The sequence below is a fragment of the Anomalospiza imberbis genome, chromosome 19 (assembly GCF_031753505.1).
Source record: "Anomalospiza imberbis isolate Cuckoo-Finch-1a 21T00152 chromosome 19, ASM3175350v1, whole genome shotgun sequence".
In the NCBI taxonomy this organism is placed as follows: Eukaryota; Metazoa; Chordata; class Aves; order Passeriformes; family Viduidae; genus Anomalospiza; species Anomalospiza imberbis.
Window position 1 is genome coordinate 11,674,489 of NC_089699.1, and position 22,629 is coordinate 11,697,117.

Here is a 22,629-nt window from a genome sequence, read left to right on the forward strand (position 1 = left end):
GGACTTAATTATCTTTGAGTCCTCTATGCTAGGCTCAATTTAAGCTAAAGATTCAAAACCCAGAAAGAACTAGAGGGAGGTTTCTTTCCCTTGACAAAATCAAGTTAAAGCGCTGATGATTCTGGACCCAATGCTCATCGTTATCAGATCTCCACAGCCCCACCACTAATGGATCCTCTGGAGGCACAGGGGCACTGCAGAAGGTTATTTATTATTTGGATGTGCTTGTTTTAAGGCACTTTTTGTTACAAGTATTTTGAAACAAAAGGTTAAGCTATTTAAACTTGCACTGGAACTAGAATGCAAACCAATGGCTGGATATACTGAAAAAGAACAGGGGGGTGTGCTGTACCATAAGTGCATCATCAAATGACATTAATGGCTTCTAGCACACATGTGTAGATAAAGTATTCATTACAGAGTATCAGTGAGTCAATGGATAGATATGTTTCTGTTTATTACAGACTTCCTGGGTAGTCTACAGAAAGGAGAACATTAATATTCCAATGTATATGTGCCAAGAAAAACAGCACACCAGTTTTACATAGTATACATACATTAAATATTTTTTTATCATGCTTTATGATCTCATTCTAACATATGCTACTCAGGTCTGCTCACAGAAACATGAAAAGAGCACAATGTTATTAGCCACCCAGTCTCCTTCTATGACAGCTTTGCTACACAGTCCACAAATATTCAAAAATAGGCATTAAGTGAATCATATTTGCCAATTTCCTTTTTCTTATTTATTACTCCTGTGACTGACTACGGTTTACTGAAAAATAATTTAACTATTATAAGTAAATGCAAAATATTTAGTATCCCCAAACCCCTGTAATCTATATGTTAGCTATTAAAATTTACATGCAATTACAGAGGGGGTGAATAATTGGTTGAACTCACATAAAAACTGAAAGGAACTATGACTATTGAAAAGGTCAATTTTATAGAAAGATAAATATTTCCCTCTCATTTTCTGAAGTGTTTATTCTTTTTGCTAGATACTGAAGAACTCGTTACTACTGCTGCTAATTTTGGAACCATTTTTACAGAAAAAAACAACTTTTAATGACATCAAGCTGTTGTTAGGGAAGGCATCTTATGTTATACATTACTGCTGTTTTTTATAAGTATTAAAAATATGTTTATTTCAGAATAATATCAGTAACACCAGGTCTCCACAGATAGAGGGAGGAAGAACGTGAAGCCCATGAAGTGGAAAGGGAGCTCCAATGCAGGAAGCTTGCGTTGAAAACAAGTAAAAAGTGATAAAGATCTATGAGATTTCACAGAATCACCACCTCTCAGACATGAGCTCAGAGTCTTCAATGATCTATTCACCTCCAAAGGCTGGGTAACACCAGAATGAGAGCTGAGGAAGCAACATTAGAAGGAAAGAAAGTGTTTTGTGAATTCAAGGAGCCCGGACATTTAAGGGCTGTGTATTCAACCCTTGTGGGGATTTCCAGCCTGTATCAAACTGTTTGTAGCCAATTTGTTCACCACATTCACCTGCAAAACAGGAATATCACTACTTTACTTCACAGGAAGGTTTTAGTGTTACATTACCTGCATGTTTGTAGCACTCAGTTATCTGTTATTATGCACCTCTTTATTTATGACACATGACAAGGTTTAAATGTGCTTGTACACAGCAGCCTTAGGTACAAACACCTCAGGCTACAGCTGTAGACAATAATTTCATAGATATATTAGTCTTAAAATTCCTATGTTAAAGTAATATTGCTTAAGCCATCTTAAGTAAGTAGTTTTAAATGTGCATATTTGAGACACACCAATACTACCAAAGAAAGATTAAGGAAGACAAGTAAGAAAATGAAAACAATCATGAATGTCCATGGAAGTGAGCACACTCGCCGCAGAAGGAAGCACACAATCAACACATTTCAGTCTACACATGGCTCAGCAGAATCCCCCCATCCCATGCCAGCCATTCATCCATAGGAACCCACACTGTGTCAACAGACAGCCCTGAGGTTATGGGGAGGAAAGCACTCAGTCCAAAGCTAAGATTATGTTTTCTAATCTTCTGGCTTTCCACGTGTCATCACCACAGAAGAACAAGTTCAGCCTTCTGAATCCAACCAACAATTTTAACATTTTCATTCCTGCTGGTTTTTTCCTTCCCCGAGGGTTTTTCTCCCAGAAAAAGCACTTGTTCAAGAACATATGTAACACACGGGAGAGCGACAGGCTGCCTATCAATTTTTACCACAATGGCTCATTTTGAAGACAAGTCTTTCTTCCCCTCCAGAAACACCATCTTTTACTGAAAGCCATTAGCGTTGGGTTTTGTGATCAGATCCCAGTTGTTTGCATGTTCTATGCGGGGCAATACAATCACTGAAATAAGTCCCAGCTGTAGAAACACAATGCTGTGCTGTTGCTAATGTGTGTTGTACTGATAATGAATGGTCGTCTATGCTTTAATCTGAATAAAGCTCCCAACTGCTCTGCCTCTCCTTGCCAAAAATTCCCCTTCCTCCTCCAGACTGTGGTTGCATTCCAATTACACTGCTGATTGGAATGAGCCTGCTTGAGGGAGAGGGAGGAAGGCAAATGAAGCCACACTCACGCCCCTCCTCGCTTTCATGGCTGCCCCTGGGACCCAGAAATTGCTCGGGTGTTTGAACCTAAGGCTGACATGATGTACATTTCTCCACAATGTACAAAACTCACTTATTTCTTTTAGAAAAGCCATTTGTGACAGGCAAACAGCACACCGTGCGCAGGTTCCAGCAGGATGGCTCAATGCTTTAAACATTTTTAAACACATTCCTACTGGTTTCTTCCATTGTTGGCACGCTCACGAGAAACTTATATTTTTCTGCTTGCATTCCCTCCTTGGACCTGCCTGAATTCCCACATGGGAAAATACAGAACAGGAGGTCTTCAACTATTTATTGAACAAAGAGCTGTAAATAACGCCGTATGGATTTTGCAAACACAGCTGTTGAGGTAATAACTACCTCAATTAAGGTTTTGAAGCAAAATTGTTTACCCTAACTATTCACATGAAGTTTTATTTTACAGTTAATCTCTCTGAGGATTTTTTTTAAGGATCCATTTCCTTTGAAAGGTGCTTTTTCTGCAAATGAACAAAATGTGACAGAACATGACCGTAAAACTGAGCTTACTTTCGCTTAATGAAATTCCTGCATTTTTGAAGATTGCAATGGATTGCTGTCAAGAAGGGACACACAAAGGCAGGTAAACCTAGCAAATACTGTATTTTACAGGTGCACAGGGGTTTGGAGTCAAGGTCTTGCAGCGCAAAATGGGTCAGAACACAGCAGCTGACCATTATTCTGAGCAGGATGGGTGATGGGAGCATGCTGGAAGGTTTCAGGTTGCACCCAACAGTACAGGGGGCTGCAGCTGTTCCTCCCTCAAAGCAGGTCCAGCCAGCACAGGGATACAAGGTAGAGCAGGAAGCTGAACTGGCTTAACAGAAAATTAACCTTCTGGGGAGACAGATTAGTTCACTGTTGGCTCCTAGAGCTGCACAGACTTATCCTGCAGTCACACCATCTGCAAACCTGTGGCAAAAGGAAGGGGCACAAGCACATGGCTGCAGAGCAGGGAGGATCAGCCAAGCTGCCCTTGCTGCAGTTGTACTGGAGAAGTGCACCCCATAAAACAAAATGCTCCCTCAATGTTTTCATTTTATTGTAGACATATAGTTTTTCCTCCTGCCTCTGTTTTGCAGCTCCAGAAATTTATTTTATTAAAAACAAAATTGAGTTAAAAGCAGATTTTGCCACCAGTATACCAACATAACCAGTTAACACCCTTCAGGTTTTTAGAGACACAATCTTCTTAAACATTCAGCTTTTCCATTTCCCAAAGCACACTCAGAAATGCAGAACTAAAACACAAAAAAGCACTTCTCTTGCAACTACACACACAATTACTTCCAGGCTGCTCTGTTTTACTTATGGACAGCTGTTCCTTCTGGGTCTCACAAAGCAACAGAAATTCAGAATAACCCAGTGAGCTGTAAATTAGAGTCAGTACAACACATGTACACACACAGAGAACGGTAGGATCATTATTTTCCCCAATACTTCATTGTAAAATTCAGCATCACCCAAATTAACACTCCAAACTCCACCCTCTCCAGGGCCCAGTGGAGGCAGCACACTGGTGGAGCTGCAGGTGCCATATGCCAGCACATGGAAGCCCAGTTCACCCAAGGACACTGGACAGGCTGATGCTGATTTCAGACACTCTGCCCCGAGACATCCAAGGCAATCACTCTCCCCCATCCCTGGATGCAAGCTCTGCAGCAGGAAGAGCTGCAGGGCAAGCAGCCAGGCACACCCCAAACACCATCACTGGGCTGCTGCACCTGGGTATCTTTTCCTGATGTGAATTAGGAGCTGCATCACACAATCCCTTCTGCTCCTGATGGGAGCCAGGGCAACTGGGAAGGGATGGTGACATCTTCAACAGGCACAGCTACCTCCCAGCACATCTACAGCTTACACTGGTAGGAAATTAATTTCTATTTTCTTACAGACCTATAAACCTCGTTTAAATTGAATGCAAACTTAAAATCATGTAGCAATTCTAACTCTTACTAAGAATAGGCATTGGAACAATTCAAACGTACTAATGGATTTTTAAAGTGCTATTTAATACTAACATGCCAGGTTGCAGAGAAATATTCTGAGTGACATATAAAAGCATCACTGCTAGACTGATGTCCAAACACAAGGTAGACAGCTTTAAAATAAACTCAATTAAAATATGCATTAGTATAAACATGGTACTAGAAAAGCACTTTTAACAATAATTTCCTTTACTAATTGTTATAATTCTATATTTTCCCATAAACACATTCCTCTAAGTTCAACACAAGCCAGATGCTAAATCCTTAATACATTACATGTGAAGTGAAACCCATTTCCAAGGATCACATACATTATAAGCATTGTCATTTAGAAACCTGTGACTGTGAATACCCACAATATCCAGCAATATGCATATCCAGAAGTGACAAATGCCCTAATAATGCTATATAATTTAAACTACTGTGAAAGATGCCAAAATCTAACACAAAACCAGTCCAATTTCTGTTTAACAGATTCACTCTAAGTTCTCCACAAGAACAGGCTATGCTGTGACTAGATTTAGAATTCCAGACCCATATAACTTGCACATAGGGTAACTCATGGAGGTTAAAACTCCAAATGAAAACATCACACATTTATCAGAGAGAACAAAGATGCAATGCATCACTGGATAGAAACAGTTACGCCCATAAATCATTCATCTCATGCAATAATAAAATTCTGGGAGAGAGTCTCCAAGGCTATTTTAAATTCCTGTAAGGGAAGGACGACAGGACAGCGACTCCAGACTCCAGCAGTCTGTGCGGGGACGGCTGAGTGACTCGTGGCCACGGCCAGATGGAGCCTGCCCAGATTTGCCATGTTTAGACTCCTGTTTTTACATCACGATGTCTACTTCACAGCATTGTTTCACTGTAAACAAAAGGCTTCCTTTTCCACTTCTCCTCCCTTACTCCACTCCAAGCCAAAAGTAAAACAAAACACAAAACCCCCCAGTCCATTGAATTCCTCCTTCGTGCAGCTCATGCATTCACGTTTCCCAGATTCATTCAGCGATGGGCTCGCTGCCACACACGTCACCCACCCTATTCATGTGTCCAGTTTGTTTGATACGCCTCTCAAGAGGTAAAGGAAAGGAATTATGCTGCCACTTCTGCAATGAAGATAGCAGCCCTCCCTAGGCACTGCAAACACTACCAGAAAGGTTTACAAGTCTCTTTTCATGGAGATTCACATTGATTCAAGTTAGGCTGAGTAAGTAGATGAAAAAAAAGTTAGGTTTGGTTGGCTTTTTTTTTTTAGCTAAATACCAAATGTGTAAATTATAGCTGAATCATACAAATAAACCATGTTCATCGGGGCTCTGTGTAAATTAGGGCTTCAGCAACAGCTCAGTGAGAAAGAAGCAGAAGTAACACATGGGAAACTTAAAGAAAACAAAGGCTATTGGGAATATCTGCATTTCCTGCTTCACTGTGGATGGAGCCTCTCAGACCAGCCAGGATGTTTCCAATGCACAACTTTCATACACTATAAATTCCATTTCTCTTCTCCACCCTTCTCCAAAATAGCCTAACCATCCCATTTCACCCATTTTTCAACATCTGAAAAACCAACCACTACTGTACCGTGGAGCTGTGGGACAGACACCACTTACAGAGACTCAAAACTGTGCTGTCACCTGGGGTGGGGGGAACAACACAGCTTTAAATTAACAGCCACTAGAATGCTTGAAAGGAAAAAGTCAGCAAAGATCAATTTTCAGACCAATTTCAAAGTTATTCCTTCTGTTTCTCATATTGGTGACAAGTATAAAATCACATTCCAGTACACAAAATCAGGGTGGGAAACAGAAATCCATTAAAAAGATGAAACAATCCTGCAACTTTGCTGTTATGTTGGCTCTTACAGTCCCAATTATTTCTTACTCTCCTGTAACACTAAAAAAATAGTCCATAAAAAAAATCTTTAGAGTACCATTACCAAAATTAACTAATCCCAAAATGCAGAGGTGGTTTTTATATCTAAGTGTGAGTGAAGTAAACTCTAATTCAATTTTCCAAGAAATACTGGAATAAAATAGTTTTTAAGGGCTCAGGCAAAGAAAAGGGAGTCACTCTTATCTCAAACTCTTACATTGAGTAAATTGAGCTAAAAATCTTACTTCAGTCCTTAAAGACTTCTTTACAATCCCAGCAGTTAGTTTTTAACCAAAACAGAAGCAATTAATCCAAAATTAACAACCTGTAAAATACTTAAAGGAGCACAGGATCATTCCTCTGATGGGTAAATAAAAAAGGTAACATGGAAATTTACCCATCTGTTTCTCAGTTTGTTTTGACAGGAACAGGAGTAGGGGGGGAAAAGTTAATGGGAGAAATAAATGATAGCTCTGCCTGATGTATTTCATGCAACGTGCTGGGGACAAACCTGGCAGCAAGGAGCAGAGAGCCCTTGGATTTGTTTCACTGCAGTAAACCTCTCCACCCTCTGAATGAGCTGTAGTAGAGGCAACAACAAAAGAAATTCATGATCTAATTACCAACTGGACAAAAATGCCCTGAATTTTAAAAAGGGCTCAGACAAGAGGCACCTGCAGCTAAGTCAGACTCCTGGGTGTCAGGGACTGTGGGTCCCAGCAGTTCCAGGCTGGCCACACGTGTGATTTAAACAGGAAGTCTCAAAACTCTGTCTCTGCTGCAGACATGGTCCCTGGGGAACACCACTGCTGCTGGGGCTTTCCTGGGAAGAGGAGAAAGGAAAAGAACCAGGGGAAAAAAAAAAAAAAAGAAAAAAAAGATCCCAAAACCACGGACATAATTCACCCTTCACAAGTAATTCCCATGCCACTCCGGCAAAATGCTGTACATATTCATTTTATCAGTACTACCAAAAGGATTGTCAAATGCTTTTTAAGAAATAATTCCTAACTCATGAGAAAAGCTTGGGCAACAACTTTTATTAGGGAGAAAAAAAGAATTCTGGCATCTCAAATATATATTTAAGTATTTATGAAAAATATTCCTCTAATAAGTAAAATAATGTTAGAGTTCAAGAGAGTCGTGATTTTGATACTATCACTAGCAAAAATCATTAACTAAGCATCTGCCCTTAATCCAAACTCCTAGTTCAGCACAATTTTGTTTTATTACTACACCTGATGTACTGACATGATGTACTGATATTACATGGAGCAATACAGATGAGTAATATACTCTTACATCCTCCTGCATTACCATCAATATCCACAGCCTCAGACATTCTGTCTCCTTCATAACATGTGGATCCTGCCTCTTTCGTATTTAGTACAGTTGAAATATTTAAGCACAACATCCCTATATTCACATTTTTTTGGAAAATTGGTTTTAGTGGAATGCTTTCAACTCTGGAAGTTGCTCGTCTTTGGATCCTGACAGTTTGGTTTCTGCCAAAAATACAACAGGGTCAGCAGGAAGGTGTGTGGACTATACACACACACCTTTACCTGGCCATGCCTCTGATGATGGAATTCTGTCTGTACCTGCAGAAATGCAACATCATCTAAATCAGGAAAACTCCAGCTGCTTGAAGGCAGCACACATGGAAAACCAAGACAATGTCACCATTCAAACATCATTAAAACTCTCATGTACCTCAGTCCAGTCTTAACACCCACCACACACCCATGAAGCCTCATCTCCAGGAGATTACTACATCGTTAGCCTATACCATTTATTAACTGATTAAGTTATTGCAGTCCTTTAATAAGGACAGATTCTGTTTGGTTTCTCTGTTTAAACAGATGTGTCCTACAGAACAAATCCAAACAGTTTAAGAAGCTGCTGCTGTTGAAGAGAGATGAGCTAACTGAATGAGCAATCTTATTTATTTCAGCTGAAGTAAAGCAACTTACAGGAAAACCTTGGTTTTGTTTTACTTTGGTTTTACACAAGTTGCTTAAATTATTTAGTCAAATTGGCACAATTTATATAATATTGTAGGAAATAATATGAAAGGGAACTTAAAGAAACAGAACACTAAGAGATTCAGATGAAATAGCTCACCAATACATGGAAATAAAGGATCTTGCCCCAAAATCATTGCCATGCCATTTAAACTACAACTTCAGAAATCTTTTGGGAAGATGCAATGCTCAAGAAGTAAAACGACAAGATTTTTTTTGAGGAAGAAGAACACAGAGTAGAAGATATTAAGCAGGGTAGAGTGAAGATTAAGAAAGATAACGGGGAGGAGCTGAGACTGAAAAAAGGAGTGTAAGGTGATTACATGAATGCAAAAAGTGTAACACTGTGCATCAACACTCCTAGCAGTACAGCAGATGGATAAAAACCCAGGAAAATATTCCCAACAAGTTCAAGAAGATTTCATTACAGAAGGCAGAATGGCTTCCAAGTGCAAGGAGCATCCAAGTATTTCCAAGGACCTCAAACACCAGTTATGAACTTCAGACAGTCTGAGTGCACATGATGGGGATTTTGAGGGGACAAAGAAATGGAAAACCTTCATTTCCCTGCAGCCTTTCACTCTAGGAACCGTGAACGTCTCGCAGTTCTGCTCACAAAGGGTTATACTAAATAACTTCTGATTTCTACCACTTCTTACATGGCTGCACAAGCAAGGTAAGAGCAGACCAAGTTTTCCAGAGCAATCTTTACATGCATTTCCTAGACACACTGCTCCTTGGACATCTCAGCTTCTAATTGAGTGCTATCCCAGGGCACCCAAATATAATTATTTGCTAAACAAATGTATTAACATTCCAAGTACAATGTTATTTCCTCTCACAACCATCTTCTGACATCTCAATTATTTAATACTAAACACCTTCAAATAACCCAATTCCTTTAGTTTCTCTATCATTTGTGTATCTTAGAGCCAATATGACAATTTATACTAAAATAAGACCAGAGATACGCTAAATAACTGATCAGCTATATGGAGACAAAGAGGGCACAGGCTTTTCCCCTTTTACATTGCTTCATCCAACTTTGTAAACTGTACCTCCTTTCTGCATTAACTACATTTAAGAATTCATAAATGTATTTCCTGTTCATCTTTCAGCATTGTAGACTATGAACGGAATTGTTAGAGTGATGCAAGTTTTTAAAATACTAAAAATCAAGATGCAGTGATCACCCTGGAACTGGCATCCTACACTGAACTACATCTCCAGCTAATCATGTATTTTCACTAAATATAAGCAAATAAACTCCAGTAAGTCAGTTCAGGGAGCTGTGCCTGCACTCCTGGACATAACTGTCCTCACTAAAAGGTGCTGTTGCTGAAGAGTCACAGGACAGGAGTGCTTTTTAGGGTGCACACAAACATTTTGTCATTTAGCTAAAAATCAAAAAAATACCTAAACACATTCAAACTTACAAAAGAGAGATTAGAAGAAGCAGACGAGTCTCACAGATTTTACTCCTAAATACAGACTGTTCTTCAGGAGACAATAAAAACCACGGGACTGGAGAAGATAAAGTGTTAATCGCATATTTGGTGGTTTATGAGCCAAAGCAGTCTGAGGTTTAAACTGCTTCTGCTCAGTGCTCATCCCATTCAGAGACGATGAATCATTTCCCATTTGGCAGCACTTCTGCCTACAAGGCTTGTCTTCTGTGAGATTTCTCCTGTAGCCTTGTAATAGATTTGCTAATTTAGTACACCTGACTTTGAGCAAATCTATTGTTGCCAGCTGTCAGACTAGACCTCGTCCTGTTTATCAGACACATCTCCACCAGCCTGGCCTGCCCCAGTCACAGATACACAACACTCCTCACTAATCCCAGGGCAGTAAATTACTTTCTAATATCCTTGTTTTTCTTACTCTGCCAAAATACCAACACACCACAGATTTAAAGCAATAGCAAAATCAATTTATCCTCAGCAGCTGGGCTCATACCAGTTTATCCAATAATCACATTTTTAAAAGTCATTTTTACTGTTCTAGTCATTCTGTCCATGAATTTCTGAGTTCCAGCAGTAGAGGTTTGACTGTTTTAAACAAAGGTAACAAACTCACAGGGAGTGTAGTCTATTTTTTTAGGCAGGCCTCCACAGCTCTTTGAACCATAAATCAGAGCAAAACAAAGTATTAAACGCCTAACAGATACTAAAACATTTCCTCATTTTCCCCAGAGCTTTGTATGCAAAAGAAAATGCATTACTTGCTGTTTATAAGTATTTTTGTGGACAGAAGCTCGGGTAGGGGCAAGAGAGGAAATACGGGGAGAGTTGGGTGGGTTTTGCTGTTTTGGGTGTTTTTTGTGGTTTGGTTTTTTTTGGTTTTTTTTTGGTTTTTTTTTTTTTTTAACCTCCCTATAGTGAATTTGTGAAACATATGAAAAAACAACTTGTGTATATTTTTATGCCTAAACAAAATCTACCACAACTTAATCCTTTAAATTCCAGATTACATAAACCACTTATACAGATACAAAAAACAGCAGACCTGCTCTTTACAGGTTTCACACAGAGTGTTCACAGAAACACATGCCCACATATTAGATGCTCTTTTGATACTCTTACTCTTCTAAATGTTTTAAACATCAGTATAGAGAATGCACACTCAGCTAACAAAAATACTGAGTATTGACATTGCTCTCTTGCGTTCTCAGGGGGCTGTGGAGCCACTTACTCATCTCTATCATTCAAATCTGGCTGCTGAATTCATGCTGAGCACTCAAGGAAATGCACCTGGACTCTTCCACCTGGGACTGACTTGAAAGGCCATACAGAAACTGTGATTCAACATGCAAAGAACATTTACCATGAGCAGCTTCCACACCACCCTGTGGTTACCTTCTGCCATACCTGTTACCAAAATTAAATTTCATTGTATTTGCCTTATAGCATAGCAGAGGATGCCCTCTGACCCTTTCCCTCATGACAGAATCCATCCAACACTCCACTGCAAACACCCTGCCCTTGCAAAGGGAACACAGGTCTGGGAGCCCAGCTGCACAGCCAGCACCTGTTCTTCCAGCTGGGACAGAGGAGAGAAACCTGGGAAAGAGAACAAAGTCCTGGGATTTTAGGAAATGGAGGTGAAGTCAGAGCAAACAACAGACTCAAGAAGCATAATTATTTCATTGCATTGCAACAGCTACACAACCAGTCTAGTCCCACATAAAGCTGATTTTATTGCAAGTAAAAAGACCTGTGTAAATATATATATATATATATATAGTTTCATAAGGTTTTTCTTTGTAACATTTGACATGATGAATCAGATACTGTATTTCAAGTATTATTCATCTGTTGGTATCAAGTATTATTCAACTTAAGCTAGCACTGAGGAACCATTAAAGAAAAATATTTGCCAGGAAAAAATAATCTAGAATATATGATTCATTCATTTCTGAAACAATAAAATGGTTCACTATAACAAAAATAACTATATTGTTAATACTTCAATTAAAATGTAAAAAAAAAAACCCTAGCCAAATACAATGAAGAAAGCATGCCCTCAGAATAAAAACAAACCACTAAACGTGCATATGTGTGCAAATAACAAAACATCTTGCTGGAAAAAGGTAATTTTATGAAATGCAGTTAACACCATATCTGATTAAAATGGTACTCTATTTTTTAGGGATTTCATAGTCTTAGAACAACAAAGACACACCTCAACTCTCAAACTTAGCTATTCTTCTATTAAGCTGATAAACAGATTTATTTCAGCAGAAAGTGATGCATTTAGTGTATACCTAAAAACCAAACAGATCCTGAACATCCCCCTGGGAAGCAGACATGGCTATCACTGACCTTAAATCATGATAAAAGGGATCAGTTGAACAAAAACAGGCATTTGATAATTTTATAACTGTCCAAAGCTGAAGGAGGTGTGAAAATGAGCAGTATTTTGGCAAAGAAATCCCATAGGAGCAGACTTTGTTTCGGACTAGTGTCAAACATTGAGGGAAAAGAGAAGCCCTGTTATGCATCAATGAATAAATGTAAAATATGAAAACAGCCTGAAAACCTCATTTTTCTTCATAGTTAGACAATATTAAGTTTACTTAAAATGAAACCTTGCAGTTTCCCATTTTATCAGTTCATTTTTAGTTTTCTAAAAAAAAAATCATCCATCTGAATGCACCCATAACTCCTCCTCACTCTGTCTACACAGACCTCTACAGGAAATTTCAAATTGCACATCTGCCTGTCTCTTGCTGGAGATACACCTGCCCAGTACAGGTAATTTCTGGTTTGTTTCTTCACTGGTCAAGCTCTTCTGCAGGCTCCTTTGTGTTTGTTTCATACACACAGCGAGTGAAGATCCAAGTGGTTCACAACACTGGCAACTCAGTGTAAACAGAGCACAGTGTACTAAATCAACCTCCTGCCACTGGAAGATGCTCTGGTGCAAATCCAGTGGGGGTACACTGTAAAATTAAAGGGCTGCCCTCTTCTATAGAGAAATATTCACAAAGAATGCAAGATCCATCACAGTGGACAAATGTTGACTGCCATAGCCCATAGATTTCTCTGTCTGCTTGATATTTGACATATTAACATTGACTCTAACTAAAAAAGCTCAAATCTTTAATGCAATGAACTCATCAACAGCAGATAACACTTCTCTGAAAACTTTTAACTTCTGGAGTTCCACTAATTGTAACTCCAGAACTTTTGTGTAAATGAGCCAAGGAAACTTAAAAACTACATAATTCAATTATAATTAACAGCAAGTTTTCTGACCCTTTAAAATAAGAAAATATTAGCATTAATTAAGTGACCAAGATATTCTTAGAATCAATGGTCTTTTTAAAAAAAAACTTCTCAGGTTTGCTAAAAGCTGAAGAATTCCTTTTGTTCTACACATAAGGAGTAACTGATCTTACCTGCAAGCCTTTTCAGAATTATGTTCTGCATCATGGCCACTTCGAAGCCAGCCCTTAATTCCCTATTTCTTCTATATAGTATCAAGGTGATGAACATGTGAAGCAAAGGAACAGATGGGAGAAATTTTGGGGTGGATGTTTTTTCCTGTTTGTTTTTAAACTTCTGGCCTCTTTCCAACTATAACCACTCACATTCTTTGCATGTTACGCATCTTGAGCTCTTATAAAGCCCCTCTGCTGCAGATGACCCCTTCTTCCCAATAAAACAGATCACCAACAGAACATCACATGGGCAGAAACAGCATTCCCTGCTTACAAAGCCAAGTGTTGAAAGGTCTGGAACAGGAGACTCTGGGCTGCCTCTGTGACCCTGTGTCATGCTAAGTGCTGCAGGACCAGAGCCCAGGCACCAACAGATCCCCAGTGCCTCGTCCTGCCAAAATCAGACTCCAGCATCCACCCATATCCCCGGACAGCTCCTTGCTCCAGGTCACTCCCTTCTCCTCCACCCTCATCCAGCTTTTGTGCCCTGTGCATTCCAGGTAGTGCCTCTCTTCCCACCAGGAGCACACTGAGTTCAGCTTTAAGAGGCAGAGCTCAGCTCCTCACTAAACCTGCACCAAACCTTACCTGGCTGATTCAGCCACACCTGCCTATTACCATGCCCCTGTTTGAAAGTGCCTCTGCCCCGGAATAAAGGATTCACAAGAACAAAGCATTTCTACATGATGTGCAATGTATTTTAATCCTTTTTGAAACTGGTTGAAGCCTAGCAGAATCTTCCCAAAATAAATTTGGTCTGATTTAGCTCCTCAGCATGAAAAATGTCCGTGTTAGCCAGCTGCTAACAGCACTAAGCAGTGCCTGATAATGGGAAGTGCTAACTGGAGCTGGCATCATTAGCTCCAGCTTGGTATTCCAAGTTCAGCCAGAGTTATAAATTCCACCGATGGCAAGTAAAAGGCCAAGATGTTCAGACAGACAAAGCAATTCCATGTTCAAATGACACAAAGCAGAAGCAAGTGTGGGCCCCAGAGCTCCCAGTCCCGAGAGTGCTGAAGGGACAAGGAGCAATCCAAGGGTCAGGGTGAGCAGGGACAATTTTCCTGTGCATTTGCTGCCACTCCACTGCAGTGACACAGGGTGGGAGCAGGACAAGTGCATCTCCAGGCATGGACCACACTGCAAAGAACTGTTGAAATGGGGAGAGTGAGGTTACTAAATTCCAATAAACTTATGAAAAATACAAAGCTTTTGAATGGGTCCAAAGTCCTGCCCAGTGTAGATGAAGTTACATTATGCTGATACACAGGAAATAGCTGACTGATTCTACAGGATGAACAATTCACCAGAGGAAAGGAACTTTCAGGAAAAATGATAAATATTGTAATGAGGAAATCCGAGGCACGTATTCACAATGCCACATTCACATCTCACAAATGAACAGAAATTTGTTCATGATCCCCTGGCCACAAGAAGCAACTGAGACACAGACAAATATAAATATATAGGACCTCCCCCCAGGCAGAATAACCACTTGCTGTTTGGGAGGGGAAGCAAGAACTTTACTGTCTATCCTTGTAGATGGGACTACAGAACTTTTAACCTCCTTTTACCTCCCTTATAACAGCTACTGAGAGAACACTGTGAACTGTGGGAACTGCTTGAGGAAGGGAGAGAAGACTTCACAAATATTTTATGACAAGCCAGGCACGACGCACGTACTACTGAAAATTACTCTAAGTCATTTTTTCCTTAAAGGCCTTCTCTTTTCCTGCGGCAGAAGCCAACATTTTAAATCATCTTTCAACCCAGTTCTTAAGAAGAAATCCCAGACACGAAGGATGTTCACAAAAGGGCCACAGTGTTACACGACAGCACAACTTCAGCATAAATCTTGCCCCCCTCACATTAGCACAATCACAAAGATTTAAACCCTTTAACTTTTAAACAAAAAGCTGATATCCAACTATTTGAGGCAAATCGGAATTATTGCACAGCACCTGGAATTTACAGAGAGCATTTGCTTCTCTAAGAAACCAGAGGCACTTCCCCTGTGCAGCAGCATTAATAAGCTTGAGCAGAGGATAACAGCAGTTTCTCCCCATTCCAACATCCCTGACCAAGAGTTTATTATAACTGTGTGTGATATATATATATATATATATCACAAATATACATTTGAAGATTCTGTTCACCACCACCCTGCACTTCACCAAGCATCCAGAACTGCTAGTTAGACATTTAGAAATGCCACATACACAACTCACCGGAAATTATGAAAGATGGCACAAAAATTCTGTATCATTCTTCACAAGCTTCAACTAACAAGAACCTTCTGCAAGATCAGTATAAAACATTTTTGAACTTTCTACTACAATGCTCTAAATAAAAGCCCTAGAAAATTTCTGCTTTATCATGCATTATGCCCCTCTTTAAGTCTGGACAATTTATGTGTCATACACTGTGCACGCAGGCTTAAAGAAGGCAGTCATTTTTAATTGGTACTGCTGAGCTAGTGCTCTCCAGAAGATGTGAGGATGAGGTCCTTCGCATCTATTTCAGTGAAGTACTTAGCAATGGGTATTTTGTGTCCTTTAAAATATATGTATTTGTATTATCAGGATGAAGAGAAATGCTCGGTATCTTCAGATTTCCACACTGACAGTGCAATCACTGAATCATTACAGCCTGGCTCAGTGCTGGACTCACCAACATGACATGTACATTTCTTTACATTTAGCCCAAGCACAGGAACCCACATTTGTTTTCTGCTTCCACTATAAAGTGACACAAAACCTGGCAAACTTACAGTCCCTTCACATCCCTGTGTCACCTCTTCAACAACTGTACCCCACTCTGTCCTGTTTCACCTCCACAAATGTCCCCTTTTGTCTCTGAATGACACCACCTACACCAGTTCTATCCTTTGAAATTTCTTAGATCACACCTGATGCCACCCTTTATAAATTAAGACAGAAAAACTTACTCTGCTGCTAAACAAAAAAGAGGACACCTAAATATTACTACAACTAAGCACAATACTGTTACTCATCTAGTCCTGCACACAGTCTACTATACAGAGCTATAAACTATTCTATAATCCACCAGGGAAAATAATGAGAAGAACTTCTTCTCTGAAAATAAATATTTATAGATATTATAAATAAATAATTTCAGAACAAGGTGAACATTTTCTGTTAAGAGTTGAATTGAAGGACTATTTGCTATAAGGATACCTAAATGCTCAGTACAATAAATGCCATGAATTTCTAATGCCAAGCAGTTAAGCATGAATGTAATTCTATGAATTTTATTCAGACATGTTTTGTTCCTTTGCATGGTTAAGGATTTTTATGTTAACTTTTTTTAACCAGTCATGTCCATAAACATCTAACCCAGATGCATCTTTCCTTCCTCACCAGTAATAAAATTAATTTTAGTACATTTTATATTTCTTGCATTAAAAATACCTGCATTTACTAGATTGCCTTTTACTAAAATGAACAACAAATTACTAAGTACACTCCATCTACTTTCCTCATGTCCTACAATATGCACAAAGCAGGAGCTTTATCATACATAATTTTAGAAGTGTACAGGCCAGTCTTTATCTGTCTTAGGAAGAAATCTTTAGGTTGACCCAAGTTCAGAAAATGCCTCTAAGTATTACCAACACAGATTCCACCTCCAGTTAAATACAAGCACAACTGCATCTATAATTGAATTTATGTATGCATCTATATATAAACTCCAAATCAAATGGTTAGTATGTTAAAAAGAAGCATCACGACAGATATAATTAGTTATTACTCCATTTAACTCCATCAGTAATGTTAAAATCTGGGTCAAGGCAGAATGAAAATGCCACCAAGAGCCTGCTGGTCTCTGAACCTGCCTGAAGCCACCACTCATTTACACATCAACTCACCACAGTCCTCTACACCCAGAGAAAAAGGGGGATGGCAAGAAATGGACTTTAATGCAGATCTATTCCTCAGCTCACCCATCTGGCAGCACAGGATGGAGCAGAGGGACATGTGCATCCCAAAAGTTGGTGCTGTGGGTTGGAAAGCTTTACTATGGCATTGTCACTCCAATGTTTGTGGCAAGGTGGCATCACACATGCTGATTTCAGCAAGAATGGCACAATCTGGGTACACAGTTTTACTGTGACCTGCAAATTACATAGCCTGGACATTCTCTGCATATTTGAAACAACTCAAATGAATTGGTTACAGAAAGGAAGCATTGAAGCCGTTGCACTGACAATCCCACAGCCATGGAGTAACTCTCCCTTTCTCCAAGAAAACAAGCCTCAGAACTTGGGTTAAATATGCACTGGCCAAGAGTCATTCCACAAAATTACCAACAGGATACAGACCAGAAACTCACATACTGCTACTTTTTCTTTCACTTTCAGAATTTTGAAAATGTGAGTAACACTTCATCAAAAGCAATATGTGCTACTCATGGGGATATCAGTCCTCCTGGTCTGATCTGCCTGAGCAACAGCAAGAAAAAGTATTTTGAAGTGGAAAAAAAGTAATTCCCAAGAGTCTGCAGGATGCTGAACTACAGCTGATAGTGCAACACAAATATGGCACGTGAGCAATAACTGAACAAAAATCACCCCAACTGCACAGTCTCAGAAGGCCCAAAACAGAACCATCTTTGCTGTGGATTTAGACTCAAAAGAAACAATGTTCATGGGCAGAATGGATCTAAATCCCAGCTTTACTTGGTTTATCCTTTTTATGATATTGAGCTTGTCTATTCTCCATTCTGTATCAGTCTCCCCCTTAAACTCAGATGATAATGCTTAGCCAGTTTTGTCCTGAGCTTTGCTATCAACAGATGAAGTTACAAGCAATCTTATCTGTGCTTTCATTGGAAGTACTTAAAGATGAAGTAGCAAGAAAACGCCAACAATTTGCTTCCTTGAATATATTACTGACAAATGTCCCTCCAGATTCCAATCCTCTCCCCCGGACAGGAATGTGCTTTGCTGACAGCAGACACACACAGCAGCTCCTTTTGCATGCCCTGCCTGCCACCACTGAGATGAATCTTCCCCAGCCCTCAGGAGTCACGGAATGATCTCAGCCCTGCACGTGTGATGAGCATTTACATTTTATACATTAAAGCAAGCACATAACAGCCTGTGCAGTAATGCACTCGTGCCACTCAGCCAAGTCAGAAGCCAGCTCACGTCACTGGTGTGAGGAGAGCAGGGAATACACCCAAAGAAATCATCCACCCTTTTTTAAAGGCTGCAAGAAAGGCCTGGCCCAGTGGTGAGATGTCATTCGAAGTAAGATGGCAAAGGAATGAAGCACTTCAAAGGCCATGAGATAAACCAGAACAAAACATGAAAAGCTGTCTTCTTTCAGGGATCTACCCATTCACCTTACAGACACAAAGACAAAATGTTTTCATCTGGGGCCTGATCAGATTTTTCAGTGTGCTTAACAAAGAAAACAGAACATAATTTGTCACCACTAGACGAGTTTCTCAGCTTTGTACAGCTACACAGACAGACATTACAGGACAGTGTAAACTCTATAAACGTCACTGAAAACTTCAATTCTAAACATTACTCGCAAATATTCCACCCCCAGGATTCATTTTATTGTTTTCTCGGCAATAGTTTTAATTTTTTTAAACATTACCATTACGACTGCGTGCAGATTTCCCATATGTCTCCCACATATGCCCCATATGTTACCTACACATGTAAATCCCCAACTAGCTTCTATGTGATGCTCTCCTGATTGTACAGCCACAGAAGAATAGTAGGGTTTTTTGAAATGAATTTCAATCTTTTAATTGAAGCGCCCATGTAACTGCTTCCCTACTACAATTTCCACCCCCAAATCCTTTCTGATCTTTGTCTTCCTTGCCATGATACCCCTTTATGTACTCTTGAATATCTAATTTTATACCCAGATGAATAAAACTTTGTCATACAAGCTGAACTCATAGAAACAAAGAGCTGAAACTGCTCCATACAGCTCCTCAGTTGTTTATTACAATTCTTTGGCATCTGTACGATCCACAACTGATTTATATGTATATAAATAACTATAACTATATACTGTCTATAGAAGAAAGCATATATTTACACACACACTTCTTACTTTGATGAAAATATTGAGGGCCAAGCAGCCATCAGTCCCTGTACACCTGATTAGACACATGTCTATTGACTTTGTTATGACTGCACCAGCTTAATCCACCTACTGTGTAATTTATTGATTCGGATTTCTTAATGACACATGGCTTACAAAAACTAGTACTTAAGTCAAATATACCTTACATGAAGGAACCCCATTGTTTTATTGCTGACCAGAGCCTATCTAACTACAGGCTGCTGGTAGGAGAGGCAGCCCTGCCCTCTTTGCAGCTTCTTCTCTGCATCCCTATTCCTCAATACAAAAAAACATTTTTTCCTGGTAGGATTAGCTTTCAGCTCATCCCACAGCTACACAGTTGCTGGAGTCAACACAAGGGAGGGCCCAGAAAATGAAGCCAGGGACTACAAAGAGAAAAAAGAAACAGCACTCAGACTTTAAACTGATCTAAAATGGCATTACAATTTCAGTCAACTATAAAACCACTGCCTTGCTACATACAGATATAGGGAGTTACTTTATCAATTGATCGATCAGATGCTCCCACAGTGAGCTCTGCTATCCATAAACTTCAGTCCTGCTTCCACCACCACTGATGGAAAATTTAAGATTCGTGTAAACCACTGTCTTCAACTGGATTAATTTAACGCTTTGATTTATCCACTGCAAAAACCAGGTTTGAACATTCCACATTGTTTTACAAAGCTCAGGAATATTCTGGCTTTTTCTAAATAAAGTATGTTTTGCAATAAATATTATTAGCATTACAACCAGGGTTTCTATGGTCTGGTAAAACAGCAGCACTTTAACACTATAACTTCAAGACTATAACTTCACAGTACAGTCTCACCTTTGTACTGTGAGGGCTGAATAGACAGTAAAGCAGCAAGAGAGAAGAGAGAGAGGAGCAGCTCATGAGATGCTGATCCATTTTCCACAACACAACACCCAGTGCTTTTATTTCTCTAATCAGCAAACCCTGCAGGAAAGCTGGAAGCAGTAAGAAGGAGGAAAAACAAATCAAATAACTCCTCAGGCCTACGTCTGATTCTGTACCAGCAAAACTCTTCCAGCTCATTCCAGTTTTATCCATGGGATATTTATTACCCCTTTTTCCAGCCCAGTGTAACTGTGCTTTGTGGCTATGGAAGTATCTTTACTTGTTAACAATTCTGAGACAAACACTGCCTGCAACACGTGAACTAAATAAACTTCTGCACTGAACCTTTACTCAACATATTCTAATACTCACAGAGTTTTGTGGACTTCAAACTGATTTTAGAAAGTATCTCCTTGACAAAAACAACCTTATGGCCTTCAGAGAGCTGTCATTGATCTCCTAAGTGAATGCAGTCAAATGTAGCTATTTTAACATTAGAAAATTCACATATTAGGACATAAAATATTTACTGAAAACAATGGTCATTTCTCAGTTCCCTGAAGAATGAAAGATCAACACAATTCAACAAAGGAGTGAAAGAAATCATAGCATGTTCTGACTGACAGTGTAGTGTATTTACAAATCCACGTATTCAACACAACACTGACAAAAATCACACTAGGAATGGAAAGGGATGACTGCATTTGCAGCTTTTGTAGAACTTGAATGTACTCAGGATAGAACCAGATCAAAGTGTGGTAAATATGTGAGTCTAAGAAGTTTTCCTTACACTTCTTGGACATTGTTATTACAAGCTGATAAGCTAAATTTCGCAGAAGACTAGTGCAATTCTAGGCTTTAGCTAATTTAAATTACACTGCCTATATTTTAATCAGAAACAAGGAGTTACACCTCCTGCTAGAAGTATAATCAGCAGCCATGACACTCGGATTTTAACAATTATCCAGAGATTTTTTTTTACCCCAAGATTATATAAACTGAATGAATATATGAATCACTAAAGACTCAAGTGGTATTTGCAACAAACAGCCAAACCTTTGCAAAAGAATAACCTTTTGTAAGAAATGTATAACACAGATGCGCTGTAAACTAAATAAAAACTTACTAGAAGTATGCCACCGCTGTGGTTTGTCTCTGTTGAGGAACCCAGACCTAAATAAACTGTTAAACACTTAGTGTAAAGGTATGCCAAACATTTCTCAGAACTTTCTTAAGGTCTCAACAAAGAGTCAACCTTTTTTGCAAAATGAGGCCTAGGTTAAATATTTTATTTGGCTCCTCAAGATGGACTGAGAAGTTGGGCACTAGCTCCAGATCAGTTCTTGGACTCACATCAAACATTACCCTGTCATTTATCCAGTCAGTCAAAACAATGTTTTCCATCTAAACCTTTAATGTTTATGTCCTGAAAAACTGCTAATTGAATCCAGTTCTTGAAATCAATTTTTTAATCTATACCATCTAATTTAGAGATACTGAACAGAAAAGATAAGTGTTGAACAATGATTGCAGAATTAATCCCATAAACATTCAAGCCAAAACAGAAGACTGCTAGCTTTATAGAGCCAAAGAAAATGAAGATTAAATAGCATTTGTCAGTTTGAGAATAAACTTTTAGAAACACTGGATATACAGATTCTTTTAATTCCAAACAGTTTTAGAACTCAAGAGCCCTCAAACTGCTTTTCCAATCAAAAAGAGTAATCAAAACCACACAGAACACTTAGAACTATTCCTAGGCAAGAACTGACAACATGTCAGCTGAATTAATAAAATTCATTGTTTTCCTTAAACATGTAAAGCTTCCTTACAACAAATGACCTTATGTGAAACAACTCCCTATTAGCTAAAGCAGAAAATACCTCAAGCTGTTCAGCTGGAGACACAGGACAATGTTTCCTATAAGCTTCCAATAATGGAACTGGTACTCAGTGCCTGCCAGAGCTGCTAACTCTGGAACAGTCCTAAAATGACAATTTTGTCTTCATCCCATGCTCTGCACTTTCCCTTCCTAAAATACAAGATGCCAAAAAAGCCCAAAAACATTCCTTAGGGTTGTACCTGCTGCATTTGGGGGCTGACCACAGCGTGTAAAACCACAGCATGCTTCTGGTCACAATCACACTCCCCTCAACACACTGGGATTG

General features: G+C 39.3%; 1 protein-coding gene across 2 annotated transcripts in view; it reads right to left on the reverse strand.

Annotated features, from left to right (window-relative positions):
• Window positions 1–22,629, reverse strand: part of SMURF2 (SMAD specific E3 ubiquitin protein ligase 2) — a 60,004-nt gene that overhangs the window by 35,453 nt on the left and 1,922 nt on the right. Inside the window, exon 1 of one of the 2 annotated variants that reach the window (XM_068209766.1) lies at window positions 19,180–19,187. The exons of the other annotated variant lie outside the window; for it this stretch is intronic. Coding sequence (XP_068065867.1) covers window positions 19,180–19,183 — 4 coding nt within the window. The 5' untranslated portion in view covers window positions 19,184–19,187. Of the gene's footprint in view, window positions 1–19,179; window positions 19,188–22,629 lie in introns of those variants that run through there. 2 annotated transcript variants of the gene reach the window in all.